This window comes from Sitophilus oryzae, unplaced genomic scaffold, assembly GCF_002938485.1.
Source record: "Sitophilus oryzae breed Bouriz unplaced genomic scaffold, Soryzae_2.0 scaffold_177_pilon_pilon, whole genome shotgun sequence".
In the NCBI taxonomy this organism is placed as follows: domain Eukaryota; kingdom Metazoa; phylum Arthropoda; class Insecta; order Coleoptera; family Curculionidae; genus Sitophilus; species Sitophilus oryzae.
Genome location: NW_022146479.1, coordinates 1,529,691 through 1,548,603, shown reverse-complemented (window position 1 = coordinate 1,548,603; position 18,913 = coordinate 1,529,691). Strand labels below are relative to the sequence as shown.

The window sequence follows — 18,913 nt, the reverse complement described above, 5'->3', positions numbered from 1 at the left end:
TAGGGTGGCTTAGGTAGTAATGATGCGACTGTTTTTATAACACTGTTGCCAAGTGTATTAGCTTTTTCTAATGCAACCTCTATTATAGGCAATATTTTCAGAAAAAAGTTCTTATTTGATTAATGTATTATCGCGTCGTAAGAATAAATAAATATTTACCGTTAATTGTTGTAACCGATCCCGAAAATTATCGACGCAAATGTCAACAATATGAATAACGCATCCTAATTTATTTATAATAGTTTTATGAAAAGATTATGTTCGAATTTGATAAATCCATTGATATCTAATAATTAGCTCGTTTATTTACCGAGTAATTAGCATTTATCTATCAAAGTAATCAATGAAAATATTTATAAAAAAAAAGAGTCAATGTACGTAAAAGATAATAACGATAATAATCTCTTAGAATAAAGCTTAAAAATGAATAGGATTACATAGGCCTTTGAAGGAACCGAAGGTACAACATTATTTTCATTTAAAAAGATTGACATGAAGCATTTGTGCATTTTTTGAATAAGAAATACAACAAAAACAACCTTTAAGGGTTAACTATCAAATGTTTCACGATTTTTATTTTGTTCGTCCCTCAAAAGCTTGCAAACGTAAGTTTAATTTCATGGTTAAAACAAATTTTGGCAGAAATAAGTGAATTAATAACAAAAACAAACGACAGGAGTTACAGTTTACCCGAATTTTAATATATTTCCTACAATACAAACGTTTAAAACGGTTTAGGTTTGTTTTAATACCACAAACGCGCAAAGAAAGACAAAAAGCGCACCTGTTGTTTGCGGCACAAACAAAATCGCCAAGAAAAATCCAACGGTTATAATCCACAGTTCCTTCTTCTTGACGTTATTAATCCACATTTTGATCCAGCTGTTGTCCCACACATGGGGCACAGTATCACTTTTGTCTACCTATCCCGTAAAAAGGTACATACAGCACCGTCTCGTATCCTGTCAACAACACAACGAAGAAAAATCCGCCTTAACGCACACAAAACCGCACTGTAACGTTTCCTTACCGAGCCTAACTCATGTTAGAAACAGTCCGGTACAAGTTTTGACAGTTTTCCCGTCGAAAATCGCACGAAAACCAGTGAAAATTGGGATAAATTTGAGCAGCGCGCGCGTCAAAAGGTCAAACATACGCACAGTACGGCGGTAAGATCACTATTAAGAGTGGTGGGGCACGGTAGGTCCGGAGAACCAAAATGGCCGACCTGATTGTTCCCGTCTTCCTACGCCGACGACCAGAAACAACCTGTGACTTTTCTCGTACTTCTAAACGCTTTCCTGACTGAAATATTCAAAGATATCCATTAACAGGCTTCGTATATCTAGTACCAAGGTGGAAAAGACCGAAATTAGATCTAATAAGCTCGAAAGCTCTCGTGAGAACGGTTTGTTGGTGCTACTTTTCGCTGAACACGTTGGAATGTCCCTCTCCCCTCTAACCGCGGCCCAATAGCGGTGGACTTCTTCGTCTAGAGTGCCTCGGGGCTTTTGAGATGCACTGGTGGTACCGAACAGACTGAACAGAGGTTATACAGGCGAATTATGAATAGGAATGTGGAGATTGCATTTACGTTTATTATGAATTAGTTAATGAGCGGCTAACACCGGTAGGTTTATGCTTTGGAAGCTTGTGCGAGATCGGCTACCGAAGAACGACTTTTCTCGCGACAGTTTAAGACGTGACTTCACAATATTTGTTTATGTCAAATAGTTATTTTCTTCGACAGAACAGTTGAACTAGTTCATAATACTTCTTGTGCAGAAAACGAAGGGGTCTAATAGTTGTTTCATACTTTAGGTTTCACTTCTTAGCATTAGTACTAAAACAGAAGTCCTAATACTTGAAGGAAATATCGTTCACACTCTTACACAAAATGGTTTTTTATGCGCAAAATGTAATGTCTCTGTTGGAAAGAATTTCCCAAATGAAATTATTTATTTTGTTTGTAAAAAAATAATCATTACCTTATTAAGAATAGAGAATTATTATAAACTTCAAATATTATTTTAAGATTTATCAAAGCCCTATTATTGGTCGTGTGAAAATTAATTTGGTATTAACATTAGTCCCTGTATCCCCTAGGATCTGTATAAGTATTTATAATATATTGTATAAGTATCCTGTATTTCCTAGGTTTTATTAGAACTAGGACTAATGTTTAGAACGCAGCATTAGAACAATGAGCCATTTTTTTGTACTTCTCACAGGACTTCAGATCTTGTCAGTTCATTACACTGTTTGATCTTGTTTTGAGTGATATCCCTTCATTTTATTTATTTATAATATTTTTTTTTATTATATTATTATCATGATTTTGAATACGTCACCGTTTTATCATCAAAGTATTTTCTTTAAAAATGTCATGCCAAATAATATGAATTATTTTATATTCCGACACTACTTTTATATTTGTTTAAAATATCTGTAACTTAGAATTAATTTTTACCATGTTTAAGAATTCTAACGTAAATCGGGAACATACCCTTTCAAAAATGTCTAAACTGTTTTAGATGCACTGATTTTAGTAATCACGAAAAATTAGGCTGCAGTTCTCAAACTTTTTTTGGGTTATTTTTCCAGCTAAAATTACTGACGGAACTTTTTGTGTTATACATATAGTATTTTTTCGGGTTAAATTATGGATAAACGATTAAAATTTGAGAAAAACTTCTTTACTGTCACTCTTTTTCTTAGAAAATTGCCGAGGATACATTAAATAATTTTTGTTGGTTCTTTTTTTTGTTATTTTTTAAAATGATCCTAAAAATCTATCTTATGAGAAAAATATACTAAAACCGATTAAGAATAAAAAATTAAAACAAATATATGTATTATATTGTAAAAGAATAGTTATCAACAATATTTTATTGCATTTTTTTTGTATACAAGTGAGTCAAAACTATTTGAATATATTTCCAATACATATTTGAAATGGATTTTCAGTATTTTTATTGAACTTTCTGTTTTGTTAAGAAGTTTATATACAAATATCAATATTCATTTGTAGAAGGATTTTCTCCAAAAATGTAAAATAGTCAGCTGCATTAATACATTAAATAATTCTTTTTAAGTTATACAGGGTGTCACTTAAATATGTGCAAGTATTTTAAAGAGTGGTAGTTCACGACCGTCAAAACCGTTGAAAAATTTGAAATACTCTAAATAGAAAAAATATTCATGTTTTAATTCTCCATCTATTGAAATAATAATTATATTCCACTTAAAAAAAACGAGGAAAAATAATATATTTCCAATACCTATTTGAAATGAAATTTTTAGAAAGTTTGGCTTAGAATTTTAAACATCCTGTATGATTTACTATTACCCTACCCATATATTACCATATTTATAGCAAAGTAAGTACAGACCATCTAAATTAAATATCTAGTACAGTTTTGATTTCAGGACAGTTCTTGAATTTTAAATAATTTTTTAAAAAAGGCTAAAAATATATATATTTTTTATTTATTTATTAATATCTCTATATGTTAATGTGTTATAGAAGCACTGTTCATTAAAATGTTGTATCCTATGTTATAGGGCTTGTTTCTCTCTACAATTTCCTGTCTCACAATGTACCGTTTGTGTGACCAGGAAGGGTTCATAGTTTCATAGATATCGATTTTCGAAAGAAATCAGAACATGTATATTATTTCGTATATTCTTCATTTTATTGGTTTTATGGAAAGCACTGTTCATTAAAATGTTGTATCCTATGTTATAGGGCTTGTTTCTCTCTACAATTTCCTGTCTCACAATGTACCGTTTGTGACCAGGAAGGGTTCATAGTCTCATAGATATCGATTTTCGAAAGAAATCAGAACATGTATATTATTTCGTATATTCTTCATTTTATTGATTTTATGAATTTTACAATTAATCTCTAAATATATTTCGAAACTATCGAAATATATTTACTCATATCCTAGGATTATGAAAAGCGATCTGAAAAGAAAGCCAAAAATGCAATAATATACAGGGTGTTCCATTTAAAAAAAGTATCCCGAGCCACTAACACTTTTTTGAGCCACCCTATAGAAGTTAAAATATTTTCCTGAAATACATCGTAGTGCGTACTTTAGGTTTGCACTTAAACAAAATTCCCGGTTTTTTATTCTAGGACGCTGCATACTTGATTTTATTGAAAATACTTCGTAGAAAATCTTCAAATTGTTTAGATTTATATTTTCAGTTAAGTTCTCTGAAAATGTAAATTTTTCAACAATTTATTTTACAAAGATAACCTCATGAGCGTTTTCTGGGTTCGAACTAGATATAATACTTGCATTTATTAAGGAGACACCCTGTAGACCCTCTGTAGACTAAAAAATTCATTACAAACTAAATTAAGATTTTATTTTACCAACACCTACTAATAAATTGTTTTGTTGCTATATTGTTATAAATCAAAGTTCAGCATTATTTCTCTATGGAAACTCCATAGATACTGATGCTTGATCAATACTTTCCCCAGTAAATTCCTACTTGCTTTAAGTTTTATTTCAAAATAAAACAGAGAAGATGCCAGAACTAAACAAGAAAATTGCGGAAATCAAAAAGAAAATACAATTATCAGGTGATGTTAGTTCTTTATACATTGAAAACAAAACTAAAGGTTAATCTAAATATAATCTTATATTTTAGAGGGCCAAAGAAGGGCAGTGTTCGAGGACTGTGAAGCCGAACGGAAATCAAATGCAGATGAAATTATAAAACTGAAAAAAGAAATATCTGGTTTGATAACTGTATTACACGAAAGCAGAAGTCCCACGGCAAAGTACCACCTGAAAGACAGGTAAAGTAATAGTACCTAGGTACTCTAGAAGCTTTACATTAATTGTTGAAAACCTAATCTTATTTAATTATCAGTTTGTTCAATCGAACCTGTTTTTCGGAACCGGAAATTTCGGTACCAAGCCATTAAGGAACCGGGATTTCCCGGTTTTCTCGGTACTTTCAGTACTAGCTAATTTTTGTTCAATGGTGGTACAGTTCGTCAATCAAAAAGCAAAACATATTTTTCAAAAGTAAAATCGATAAAAATTGAGTTTTTTTGATGGAAATAATATCAAATTTATTAAGTAACCAATCATGAGAAAATTAACGTGAAGACCAGCGAATAAAAAAAATAGGTAACTTAAAATTCATATGAAACAACATAAACCAGCTTAACTAAATTTCAAAAATAATTAACATATTTTTTTTCTTTATTCGATAGAAAATGAAACTCTGACTCTGGATAGAATGACATATCATATGTCAACTCGCATTTGGTTTATTTGAAATTGTAACATGCGGTTCATAACGACAATTTGACTCGAAATACCAAGTGTGTGGTATCAAATTATTCGTAAAATATGCTTTTTCCAAATATGCTAATGAGCCACCCTCGTTCCATTTGAAAAAATTGAGATATGATTAAAAATTCGATTTGGGCATCTTTTAACCGGCCAGAACAAGACACGAAAAACATTAAACGATCAAAACTATTTTTCTAAGGCTCCAATTAGTGCTTTTAACATAGTCATGCCAATCTAGTTTGAAGTTTAAAATACGATTTATTTTTAAGCGAAAATGTCAAAAGTTAATATATAATATAGTCTGTCCAACGAGAAGATCCTTGACAGTGATAGATGTGTCTGTCATTTTAATTTCAAAGTAGTTTACTTTATTTTACAAAGAAATAAGTTGGTACAACTGGAACGCATAGCAGGAAATTACTATATATGTATTTACTGTATAAAACTGAAAAAATGTAATCGAGTTATTTTATTTAATAAAAAACGGTATGTGTTAATACAAAACAAACAAAAACAAGACACCACATACCAAAAAATATAAAAAAGAACTATTTCTTACTTTCAAGCTTTATGAAACTTCCCGCATTTATGATTATATTTTATCAATATAACTTATGTACAAATACAAATTTGTAATATTCCGCAGGAATAAATAAAACAACATAAATAAAACAAACTACTTTATTAAGAAAAACACTTACCAAATTTTATACCTCACAGGTTGATTAATTAACTTTAATCTTATTTCTTTTAAACCAGTACCTTTCGACATTATTTTTCTGCAGTACTAAAATCCATTATTTACCTATCGTGTGATGTCGATATTTTACAACTACTCCAGTTTTTAGTATGTGTTTAGTATGGTCCTTCTACCATATTCGAGATGCACTTATCTACGACGAGATGGTATACGAACTTTATTGATAGTAACTTTATTGGTGTATCTGTATAAGACTTTCTGCCTGGGCGGCGAGTATTAACCATAAACTGTGCTCTGGGTTCTACAGTTAATTTTCACTCGATTTTCCCTCCACTTGACTTCAAAAGACACAAAACACGTAATAACACGAATCAAAATGCACCATCTTTCAAAACGCAGGGTATTTGACAAAAGTTGTCACAAAATTATAACCTATAGTTTGGCAAGACTTTGACAAACGTCAAAAATCTAAAGGCGAGTTCATACGCATCGGCGTCCGTCCTGGGTTCTACAGTTAATTTTCACTCGATTTTCCCTCCACTTGACTTCAAAAGACACAAAACACGTAATAACACGAATCAAAATGCACCATCTTTCAAAACGCAGGGTATTTGACAAAAGTTGTCACAAAATTATAACCTATAGTTTGGCAAGACTTTGACAAACGTCAAAAATGTATGGGACGTCATCTGCTTTTCATCTGTCATCGTCTGTCGAAATCTTACCTGAGAAAAAAAACAGAGTATATGTCATTCTATTCACAGTGTCATTTTCTATGGAATAAAGTTTACTTTATTCGTTTACCCTCGGTATATTTTTAAATATACCGAGGGTGTCATTTAAAAATCAAAAGTTGTAGTCATTTCCGGTGAAACAGGAAGCGACCAAAAACAATTGAATATATCAATCAATCCTAATTTATATCATATACTAACATACAAAATCTCCTTTTTTTATCTGAAAAAATAATATCTAAAGTTATACGGGTGAACCACTTTCGAGACGCACCCGGTATAACTAAACTAATACATTTAACAAGTAGGTGATTATTTGTAGCTTGTAGCAATGTAAGTTTATTATTTTTAGGCGAATTGAAGAAATTGTAGGACCCCTAACTGACAAAACATGCGTTGAAGTAAAGGAACAGCTAGATTTACACATAATCGACAAATGTAAACAATTAGATCTATTGAAATACCAAATGAAAAAAGTAATAATTATTCTTAAATATTATACAGGGTATTTCTTAAATAAGTGCAAGTATTTTAAGCAGTAGTGTAGGTACAGATCTGGACAAAAGAATTTTTTAAAACAAATTGAAAATATCCAAGTTAACTTAGAAAAATTTAACATTTACATTACATTTTGGGAACCGCCGGTATCAACCGGCCCCCAGCTTATCCAAAGCCCTGTGTTGCCACATCAAAAAAGTATACCCTTAACTTAATTGAAAATACTTCGTAATATTACTATAAGAGGATCTACAATATCAAGATTTATTTTTTCAGTTTAGTTGAAAATAACTGTAAAAATTTATTATTGTGTGCTAAAAAAGTCCAGTGTGTTTTTCTAATACCACAAATAAATTAAAATTAAGTTTTGTATTTTATTCTGTATTTTACACAAACACACTCGTACAAATAAATATGTAGAATCTGAGTAACGTACATTGCAAGGATTCGATACACTGTCAAAAAAATGTCAAAAAATTAACCTGCGGTACCAAAAATTTTATCTAATATAAAATTTCCTGAAAATTGTGAAGAAAATTACAATATGTTCTAAACCTCATAGGCATGTTTATGTGTTCCAAAATATACTAAAAGTTAAAATACTTGTATATTCCACACCCTGTATATTTAAACACTAATTTTTAAATTAACAATATGTTACAGAGACGAAAGTACATTACAGAATTAGGAACAGACTATCACAAACTAGTCAGCAAAGAAGAAAAAAAGGAGTTGCAAAAGAAAGTTGAAGAACCATTAAAAAAGGTAAAATAGTAGTCATCTACAGAGTGTTTCACCTAACTATAGAGTTCCTTTCTGATAAATTATTATTATATTCTGCATAGAATTCTGAACACATCATTTTTCTATTTTTTGTAGTCGGCTAGCGAAATTCAGAACAGTATTCATGCAGTTGAAGTTCAAATCCGAGAGGCAGTCCATATAAGGAATAAATACAATGATATCAAAAGGTCTTTAAAAGATGATGCTTCCAAATTTGAAAGTACGATCAAAGCTCTCGAAGAGGAATCTGGAAGGTCAAAGCTGTGACATTGAAAAACTTCAAAAGGTCGTTAATCAAATTGAAAACAGACTATTTACCACTCTTCTTTTTTTCGATATTTGTAATAATAATTACTGATTACATTTGTTATTCTTGACAATGAACCAAACTTATTGCCTACGATACGAGTATATTAAGAATATTGTCAATGATATAAAATCTTGTTATTGAATTTTAATAAAATATTACAAAATATTTTGACCTCAGAAACACAGAAACTATGTTCGAAAGCAGAAATTTTCTCCCTATCGCAGAAATTTATCAGATTTTCTAAGAAGTGACGACAGGAAAAAATAAAATTAATTTTCAGAAAAATCCGTTTTTTCCAAAAAACTCAACAATCTTTGAAATTTTTAAAACTTTTTTGATGGCATCTTGGCGAACATGCTAAAGCGCAACTTTGCCCCAATTTAACCATGTTTGTATCTTTTACGGTTACCGAGATACCAATACTCGTACCTCGAATTTGTAGCACCCTGTATACAAGAGATATACCAATTTTTGCAAATTTGTAGATCATGGAAGAAACTACGAAGCGCAGAGGCAAAGCACGAGGTAATCTCTTAAGAGAAGAAAAAATAGCATCATCCGCTGCCAATCAGAGAGAAGCAGAAGCAGCTCAAGGAAGACGATTGGTTAGTGAACGTAAGGTAGGACATTTTTTATGGTTTACTAGTTTTATGTTTATCTAATAAGTATAGTTTAAAAGAATCCAATTATTTTTACCTGAGTCGCTGTATGGTTACCTAGACCTATTATTTGTCATATTTATCTTTTTTCTGTTTTCCTTTAAGAATGAACTGGAAAAGTTGGAGAAACGATTATTTCTCAGTGGCAAACTACCACCGAGACCAGTGCCAGAAGGAGCGGAAGCCGATGGCGAAGATGACGGTTCAACACCTCTTCAACATCCGGTGGAAGCGATAGCACAAGAGTTCGAGCAACTAAAGAAAGCTACGGGAGGTTCTACATCTCAGGAAGTGTTGGAGAGGTTTCAGGCTCAACGAGACACCCAGGAGAGACTGAACGAACTAAGACAGAAGTCGGAAAACGAGAAAAAGACTATGGAGAAAACTGTGGAAACGCTAAAGAATAAATTAGAGGGATATAAGTATTCTGAAGTGAAGGAAGCTGAAAGGTATAGTATATACTACCATGCGATCGAAAAAAAAACGGCGGCAGAGACAGCTGGGGAATAACAATCGATGATAATTTTGGCGAGTCTCAAGCTCTAGACGTCATTTATTTAGTTTGCTCGTATTCTCTTAATTATTTTTTAATGGCTCTTACTGCCAGTTGGCCTTAAGAAGATTGTAATTTATTTTTATACCGTGTAAAAATGATTTTTAAATGGTGTAGTTTAAAATTCGAGAAAAAATAATTCTTTGGAAATAGATTTATATGTCTGAAAACGTTCTACCCTTTTTAAATCTTTCTTTAATTAGTGTTAATTTTTGACAAGTTTTATGTCAATTTTTAGTAAATGACGCGACGTCTAGAGATTGACCTTGCCAAAATTATTATCGATTGTTATCTCATCAGCCTTCTTTGACGCCGTTTTTTTTATCATACGGTACTTTATGGTATACCGGGTGTGTCTCGAAAGTTGATCACCCCCTATAACTTTTTTATTTTTTCAGATAAAAAAAAACGAGATTTGGTATGTTAGTATATGACATAAATTAGGATTGATTGACGTATTCAATTATTTTTGGTCACTTCCTTTTTCAGCGAAAATGACTACAACTTTTGATTTTTAAATGGCACCTTCGGTATTATATTCCTATTTTATTCGATAAAAATGACACTCCGAGTAGAATTACATATCATATGTCAACTTTTGACATTTTCGCTTTAAAAAAAATCGTATTTTAAATTTAAATCTAGCTGTGTGAAAAGCACCATTTTTTAATCAAGGAATCTTGGAAAAATAGATTCGACTGTCTAATGTTTTTCGTGTCTTGTCCTGGTCGGTTAAAAGATGCCCAAATCGTATTTTTAATCATATCTCAATTTTTTCAAATAGAACAAGGGTGACTCATTAGCAATTTTTACGAGTAATTTGATACCACACACTTGGTATTTCGGGTCAAAGTGTCGTTATTAACCGTATGTTACAATTTCAAATAAACCATATGCGAAAATGTCATTCTATTCAGAGTGTCATTTTTTATCCAATAAAGTAGAAATATACAGAGGGTAACATTTAGAAATCAAAAGTTGTAGTCATTTCCGGTGAAACAGGAAATGACCAAAGACAATTAAATACGTCAATTAATCCTAATTTTTGTCTTTATGTATGTAAAAAAGTTATAGGAGTGAGAGACACTTTTGAGACGCACCCGGTATAAAGACGACATTAGTTAAAAGTTTTTTACCTCTCACAATAATAGACATTTTTTAAATCTCTAAAAATATTTCAACAAATAACAGTTAGCTTATCTGTCAGGACTGCCAGCAAAATAGTAATTTACAAAGGTGCTGTTCAGTGCTGACCTCGTCATTACACGAAAATCTTTGAGATAAGGGTGTAACTTTCAACTTTGGGATATAAAGATGTCGCTAGAATCAAGCTGTAACTAGTGAATTTTCTTTAGAGCCTTAAAGAGGTGTGATAGTCCATTGTCTTGGTAAAGTAAGAGTTTCTTTTCAGCACAGATGCACCCTTCTAGTTGTGATCTCTGCATTTAAATTTGTCACTTAATGTGGAATGGTTTTCATTTTCTAAAAATAATTGATTATTATGATTTCACAGTTACCCTAAAAACCAATAGCCATCACTTTTCTAGCCTTTTTTCTAGCCATTTCTTCGAGGAGTTTATCACTGTTGGAATTACATATATATTTTCTTGGCAATCGTTGGCATCAGGCGACTATATAAAGAGGGCTGAAATGTTAGGGTGGGCGATTTTTTAGAGATGCGCAAATAAAAACTGCTTAGATTTTGTTGTCGTATATATAGTGTGGTTAAAAACTTTTCAGACTTCCCCCATAGTCATCAACAATCAACATCAATCTCTTTACAGAAAATCTGGCGAAATGGAACGACTAGTGTCGGAAATAGAGACACAGAGGAAACGATCTGAGGCCTATAGACAAGCTAAAGCTTCAAAAGACAGAGCACTGTCCACAGTCTTGCAAGGATTGCATGGCCTCAGGTTATTGGCTAATCCCCTAGCTATACCCGAGTCGAATCCTAGTGATATCGTCCAGGGAATTTTGCAAGATATACGGAACGTAATGGATAAGTATGAAAGATGTCGAGTGTTGGAACAGGAAGAGGAAGAAGGACATGTAAGATTTTTGTGTGTATTTTTTTAAGTAATATAGTATTCGAAAATGTATTTATTTTGAAATATTTTTTTTAGTACGGGGTGTCTCAAATTCGAAGGTTGTAGTATTCGAAAGCGTTCATCGCCCCCGAATTTGAGACACCCTGTGCATCAAATAGTGATTTTAAATAATGTCTGTTCTCGCCACTAGAAGAAAATCTACAAAATAAAAATATTATTTTTTGTAAACACCCCTGCGTTGATCCAACGAAACTAAAGTAAAAAAAAGTTGAGTAAGTTTAGTTTTTTTGTTTAGTTTAGTAAGTTTTTTTAACTAAAGTGTTCTTGAATAGTTTATATCTAGATATTTTCAATAGTTTTTCCCTTTGTTCTTTGTATTTTTTTTGCTTATGACGACTGGAGGAGATATACCTCCTGAAACGTTAAGCATTTTTTTCTCGGTTAGACAATTATTATTAGTGGTGGAAAATGTGCAATTATTACTAGTGGAAAAGAAAAGACATTCTAATAAATATTACAACACTGGAAATAGTAGAAGAATATATACAGGGTGTACCAGAAATAAGTGCTATGGGTGTAACATAATGCTATGGATGTCCCAGAAATAAGTGCAAGTATTTTAAGAGGCGGTATATCTCGATAAAAGAAACATATTTTCTCTTTATCGTTTTTCAAATAAGTCCAGTACTTTGAAAATTTTCAAAAAAATGATTTTTTGTTAAAATTTTGAGAAACAAAAAAATTAAAATTGGAATCTTTTCTGGATTTTCTTTCTTGTAAATTTAATCTAATACATATGTTGCCATATTATCAAGAAATTATGTTTTTTAACTAAAAACTAAAAAAATTTCAAAAAATTTTTCAAAAAATTTTGAACTTTCAAATTTTTTTTTTAACGAAAAAAACCTCATAGGCGTGTTTCTGGGGTTAAACTATCACATATAGACTACCAGTTAAAATATTTGCAGTTATTTCTGGGACACCCTCTATACAGGGTGGCGCACCTCATTCGCCTCGGTTGATTATACGAAAACGGAAAGATGTAGAAACAAAATATTTTAGGGGTATATGTGGGGAGACAATGTGCACAATTTAATATTATTTTGAAATATACAGGATGTTTCAAAACTAAGATCCATACCAAAGTTATATTTTTTTTATGGAACACCCGGTATTTTATTTCATTTTTGGATTCTTCGGCTCAAAAAAAGGTATTTATTATAAGGGTTAAATATGTTTAAAATCTTTGGTTTTTGAAATATTTAAAGATATTTAAATTTGCATGCTACAATAGAATAGATTATTAACACCCTGTACATTGCTTTTCAGAATTAATTCTTATGCTGAGTTTAAAGGTAGAGAAATAAACTTTACTGAAAAATGGTATTAGTTCCTTAAATTTATACAGGGCTATCAAAAGTTGCTGATCTATTTTAAGGATATATTTTATATAAAAACTTTGTTATTTCAAATGTAACACCCTGTATTTTTTTTAAATAAACCGAAGCACATTCAAATGCTCTTTCAAACTATATTAGGGTTTCTTATACCTATCTAGCTCAGGTTTTGAATAAAAAGCGATTTTTAAATAAAATTGTAATCAAGATGGCTGGTGTCGCCATGGCAATTTTATAGTGACAATTAGTAACTATTTTCAAAGTCGACATTAGTTTATGGACATTATTATTTATAATTTATAACAGTTTACTTAAATTTACCTACAAATACTTTAATAAGTAAGTATTCATTATTTTATCAAGAAAAATAAAGCAGTATCTGCTGGCGGAACGAATAGATATGTTACTAGTGATATTATTTTATGAGGAAAATTGCTTCTTGGCCTCAAGGGCTTATGCTCAAAGATATTCAAATAGGAATCTTCCTGATAAGAGTTTCTTTGAAAAACTTCTTGTCCTATTTCGCCTGGTAGTGTGGTTCATAAAAAACCTATTAGGCAGAAACCTGTCGTTGGAAGTAAAGAAAATGAATTTGCCCTAATTGGCTCTTTTATAGAAAATCCATTCATCTACAAGTCATCGTAAAATAATTCAAAGACTACTTCTTCGTTTTTCTTCATAGAATAATAAACACATATTTAATAAATATTATTTATTAAACTATTGTAGGTAAATTAAATAAAAGTAAATTGGTATAAATTTAAATAAGTCCATAAACTAATTTCGATTTTGAAAATAGCTACTAACGGCTACTAACTGTCACTAGAAACTTGTCATGACAACACTAGCCATCTTGATTTCAATTTTATTGAAAAATCGCTTTTTTTCAAAATCTAAGCCAGATAGGTATAGGAAACCCTAATATAGTTTGAAAGAGCATTTAAATCTGCTTCGACTTATTTAAAAAAATACATAGTGTTGCATTTGAAATAACGAAGTTTTTATGTAAAATAAATATTTAAAATAGACCAGCAATTTTTGATACCCCCGTATACATTTAAGGAAGGAATAATATTTTTCTGTAAAGTTTATTTCTCTACCTTTAAACTCAGCACAACAACTAATTCTGAAAAGTACTGGGTGTTAATAATCTATTCTATCGTAGCATGCAAATTTAAATATCTTTCAATATCTCAAAAACCAAAGATTTTAAACATATTTAACCCTTATAATAAATACCTTTTTTGGGCACAAGAATCCAAAAATGAAATAAAATACTGGGTGTTCCATAAGAAAAAATATAACTTTGGTATGGACCTTAGTTCTGAAACACCCTGTACATTTCAAAATAATTGTAAATTGTGCAGATTACCTCCCCACATATACCCATAAAATATTTTGTTTCTACATCTTTCCGTTTTCGTATAATAAACCGAGGCGAATGAGGTGCGCCATCCTGTATATTTGGGACAACTAATACACAACTCGGGATCTCTACCACCAGAAATCAACAGAAGAATGAAGTTAGTATGGAGTACTTATAAAAGAAACTCAGTCATATTCAAATCTAGAATGCACTCTATCGAAAGAAGAAAACATTCGAGCAATGTGTACTACTATTCATGCGAAACGTGGACACTTAAAACGGACATCATAAAGAACCTGCAGGTTACACAACGCTCAATGGAACGAAATTTGCTGGGAATTAACACGAGAGACCGTATAAGAACAGATCGAGTGTATACGAAAAAAGACCCAGGTAATAGATGTCATTCACAAAATTCCTCAAATGGCAACGGGCAGGACACCTGGCAAGAAGGACGGACAGCAGATGAACCACAAAAATTACATCATGGTACCCACGAGGAATTAAGAGATCTAGAAGAAGACCAAACCTGAAATGGGACCATGCTGATATTAGGAATTTAGCAGGGATAACTTGGGCCCGCATAGCCAACAATAGACAACAATGAATACAAAGAGAGTGCCTAAATATGTGAGGGAGGCTACACCAAAATTTGAAATGGTTGAATAAGCTAAAAAGGATGATGATGATGAGACATTAGTAAAATACAGACAAATTGATCTCCGTTGGATCAATGCAATTGTATTTAGAAAAAATGACTTATATTTTGAAGATTTTCTACTAGTAGGTTTCAAGAAATACAGATTTTTTTTTAATTTAGGAAGTTATAGAGGTTCCAGAAGATAATCTTCCAGCCCCTTATAGCGGACTGATACGCAAAACTCCTCAACCTCAAATGACAGGATCACCATCCCCGGCACCACCTCCAGGTTTATCACCATTAATCACCATATTCAACCTATTTCTTAAATATGAATAATTTACTTTATAGGTTCCGAAGATGAAGAAGAAGTGCCGTCTAGGGGATATTTAAAAAGACAGGCTCAGCTGGTCATTGATGCAAAGTCCAGAAGAAAGAATGTTAGAATTCAACTTCCAAAAAGGAATTAAAATTTAAGACTTGAATTATCAACTGATTCTAGCATTGTTTTCATGGTTGTTTATTTTAAGCTTTTGTTTAATCGTTCTTTAAAATAAAGTTTAATTTTATGTCAAACAAAAGTGAATAGGTAGATATTAGATATACAGGGTGAGTCTTAAGTAAGTGCAAATATTCTCAGTACTGGCTGGTAGATCTCGATAAAAGAAACATTTTTTTTCCATAGCAACTGTTAAAATTGCCTTTATATCTATCAAAAATAGTAGATAAAATAGTACTTTAACCGCAAGGGTAGATCAAATGATACTTTAACAGCGAGGATTAGTTAAAAACTTTATTTCTTATCGCACGTTTTTAATTGCTTGCATTTTTGAAATTGTTTGTATTCCTTTTCATAAGTTATTCGGGATTTAAATGGAAGTAACCTAGTTTAGATATGGCGTTTGTCGCCTCAGCCTGAATATCTGTTGGTAATTTACTTATTTCGTTTTGAGCCATTTCTGGTTCCAATTCAATCAGCAATCGACATGAAAGAGAATTAAAAAATATTCACTTAAAACTGACACCTAAAGAGACAGCTTTATTTATTTGTCAAATTACATAGAAACAAACCAACGCAACCCAGCACAATATTTTTTCTACTAGTAATAAATTCCTTAAAATAATAATTAATCTTTTCGGTCGACGATAAAATACCATTTTATCGTTTCATATAAAAAATAACTATTCTTTAGCGTTTTTTATATAAATCTAAAATAATCGAGTTATTTTACTTTGAAAATTTCCAAAAAAAATATTTTTTTGCTTAAATTTTGTGAACCACTCGATCTTTTCTGGGTTTTCTTTCTTGTAAATTTAATCTACTACATATATTGCCATATCATCAAGAAATTGTTTTTTAACTAAGAACTAAAAAAAATCCAAAAAATTTTAGTTTCAATTTTTTTTCGCTACAAAAACCCTCATATAATCATGTTTCGGGGATCAAAATATACTACCCCTAAAAATATTTGCACTTATTTAAGACTCACCCTGTGTACAGCGAGGGTTTCAAAAAATAGTCAAAAAATTACAGAAAGCAACCCACTTTTAAAATAAAATGACAGAAAACTGTCGCTCTTATATATTCTATCAATGGAAAGACTATAGATATATTTGCATTTCTTTTTGTCAATTAGTGGTACTTTCACTACTTTCAGACGCGAACTAAAGTCTGTTCAACAAATAGGAAAAAAATTTGACAGATAATATCCCAAAAAATTGCAGAAATAATTTATATATGTTACTGTAAATGTCCGAAATGCGGTAAAACCTAGGATTTACCAAGAGCAAGTGGTAGTAAAAACCAACCAACCCCACCAAATAACCACCTAACCAATGCATTAACACCCCTCAAATAACCAGGCTAACCAATGCATTAACACTTCAAAGATTAACACCCTCCAAATAACCGCAGGCTAACCAATGCATTAACACCCTCCAAATAACCAGGCTAACCTAATTAGTTAATGCTTTTGGTAAATCCTGGGTTTAGCGCGCTTATCCTAGGTTTTACCACATTTACAGTACCATATACACTCACAGGCAAGAAAAACGGGCACCTTAAAATTTTGATGTACTTTAAAGTTTAATATATTTTGTTTTAATGAACCGATATCAATGATTTTTAAAGCAATTTGTAGATAAATTATTTGACGTTTTCGTATCTTTTTCCATCTTTTTCTAAATTACAAATGAAAGTTTCAACCTGTCAATTATACGAGGGAAAACATAATGTTGATATTTTGGTGAAAGTTTTAAACACCCTGTGGAATATGTTAACAAAGCAACAAGTTCATTTTATCATCTAGGTACGTCGTTACTCAATAGTTGGATACATTGGATTCATCTTAATAGCATTATTTTTATTGTAGATATTCGATTTTGAATAACACAGTAACGATTTTTAGGCAATTTTATCATTTATTTTGGGTCCTCATCAACACACTTATAAAATAGTAAAATAGTGTTTATTGTTTTTGTAATCTCACTGTCAGAAATTTGCATGATTTTTAAAGTCATATATATTATCAATAGCTTTTTTCGTTTTCCTGTTATTACCGATTCTGAACCGTCCTAGAATTGTGATGCGTATGCGCAGAAGGAAATATGAAGACATTATTTCATTTGCGCATGCGCTGGAGAGTTCTAGGACGATTCAGAATCGATAATAACAGGAAAACGAACAGACCTATTGTGTATTGACGTTTACTATGGTAGAAATGGTTTAAGTTCTGAAGTATCGGCTATTGCTGCTTTAATTGATCATGGTAGAGATCCAACTTTTGGACATAAAACCATATCTGCTATTATAGAGTAACTGCGTGGTAACTGCCCGACAGACAATAATAATTTTTCAAAGACAGTGACATTACATAAATCATAATCACTATTTTATAGATCTGTTGACTAGGACCAAAAGCAAAGGCATGGTTTTAATTTAAAAAATACGAAAAAATGTTAATGTCTTCTTCAAAAGCTAATATCTTCAAAAAAGGTAAAGCTATTGGGATGAATCAAAAAGCAAACTATCGAGAAAAGGTACACCTAGATGATAAATTGAATTTTAAATTCCTTGCTTTGTTAACACTCCACATGGTTTCAAATTTTCCCAAAATATCAACATTTTGTTTTCCCGCGTACAATTATTGACAGAAGGCAACTTTTATTTCTAATTTAGAAAGAGACACTAGAAAGTCAAATAATTTAGCTACAAATTGCTTAAAAAATCATTAAAATCGGTCCACTAGAACGCAATATATAAAACTTTAAAAAATATGAAAATTTGAATGTGTCCATTTTTCGTGTCGGTGACTGTAATAACAGAAAAATGACTTATAGTATAAAAAACGCACATTTCTCAGGCTATAGCACCGACATGAAATATGTTCAATCCTTTGTTCTTCAGATTGACATACTACTTGTTATTTATTCTTCCACTGGACAGGCTATAGTTTACTGCATTCAGTAATTCACTTCAGTAAGATTTTTTTATCAGTACAGTAAATAAAACAATCAATTTTTTTTATAAAAATTACTTTATTTTTACAAATTTAAAGATAAAGAAAGCGTCTTGTTGGTAAAAGTATATACTAACTATATTACCTACCTACAAATAATGCAACACACATAATTTTGATAAACTATCAAAAAATTCAAAGTTCCAGTCAGGTTTAACTTCGATAAATAACAAATATTTTGTTATTTTTACAAATGAAGTATTATTTAATTTATAACTTTACATAGTAAAATTTTTATAAGATTTTTTCTTTAAATAAAATAATTAAAATCATTCAACCTTACACCACAAATCATTCTATTTACATACAAAAAAATCATTATACCATACGTTCAAAAAGAAATGTCCTTACAGTAGGTAGCCTTTGAAACGACAATCAAT

The 18,913-nt window shown here is 31.1% G+C and overlaps 2 protein-coding genes across 2 annotated transcripts in view; one reads left to right on the top strand and one right to left on the bottom strand.

Moving 5' to 3' along the window:
• Window positions 1-1,283, bottom strand: part of LOC115882512 (neurogenic locus Notch protein) — a 249,523-nt gene extending 248,240 nt beyond the window's left edge. Inside the window, exon 1 of the mRNA XM_030900608.1 lies at window positions 785-1,283. Coding sequence (XP_030756468.1) covers window positions 785-872 — 88 coding nt within the window. The 5' untranslated portion in view covers window positions 873-1,283. The remainder of the gene's footprint in view (window positions 1-784) is intronic.
• Window positions 1,220-15,485, top strand: LOC115882426. The gene is made up of 12 exons (XM_030900487.1): window positions 1,220-1,271; window positions 4,520-4,600; window positions 4,669-4,819; window positions 7,111-7,234; window positions 7,920-8,021; window positions 8,136-8,302; window positions 8,535-8,541; window positions 8,835-8,969; window positions 9,114-9,457; window positions 11,346-11,613; window positions 15,196-15,304; window positions 15,367-15,485. The coding sequence occupies exons 1-12, from the start codon at window positions 1,220-1,222 to the stop codon at window positions 15,483-15,485; spliced, it is 1,659 nt and encodes a 552-aa protein (XP_030756347.1).
• The last annotated feature ends 3,428 nt before the right edge of the window (window positions 15,486-18,913 follow it).

Coding starts and splice junctions, on each gene's coding strand:
- LOC115882426 (XM_030900487.1), top strand. CDS start 1,220: ATGGCCGACCTGATTGTTCCCGTCTTCCTACGCCGACGACCAGAAACA. Junction 9,458..11,345: donor GAAGTGAAGGAAGCTGAAAG/GTATAGTATATA, acceptor ATCTCTTTACAG/AAAATCTGGCGAAATGGAAC. Junction 11,614..15,195: donor AGGAAGAGGAAGAAGGACAT/GTAAGATTTTTG, acceptor TTTTTAATTTAG/GAAGTTATAGAGGTTCCAGA.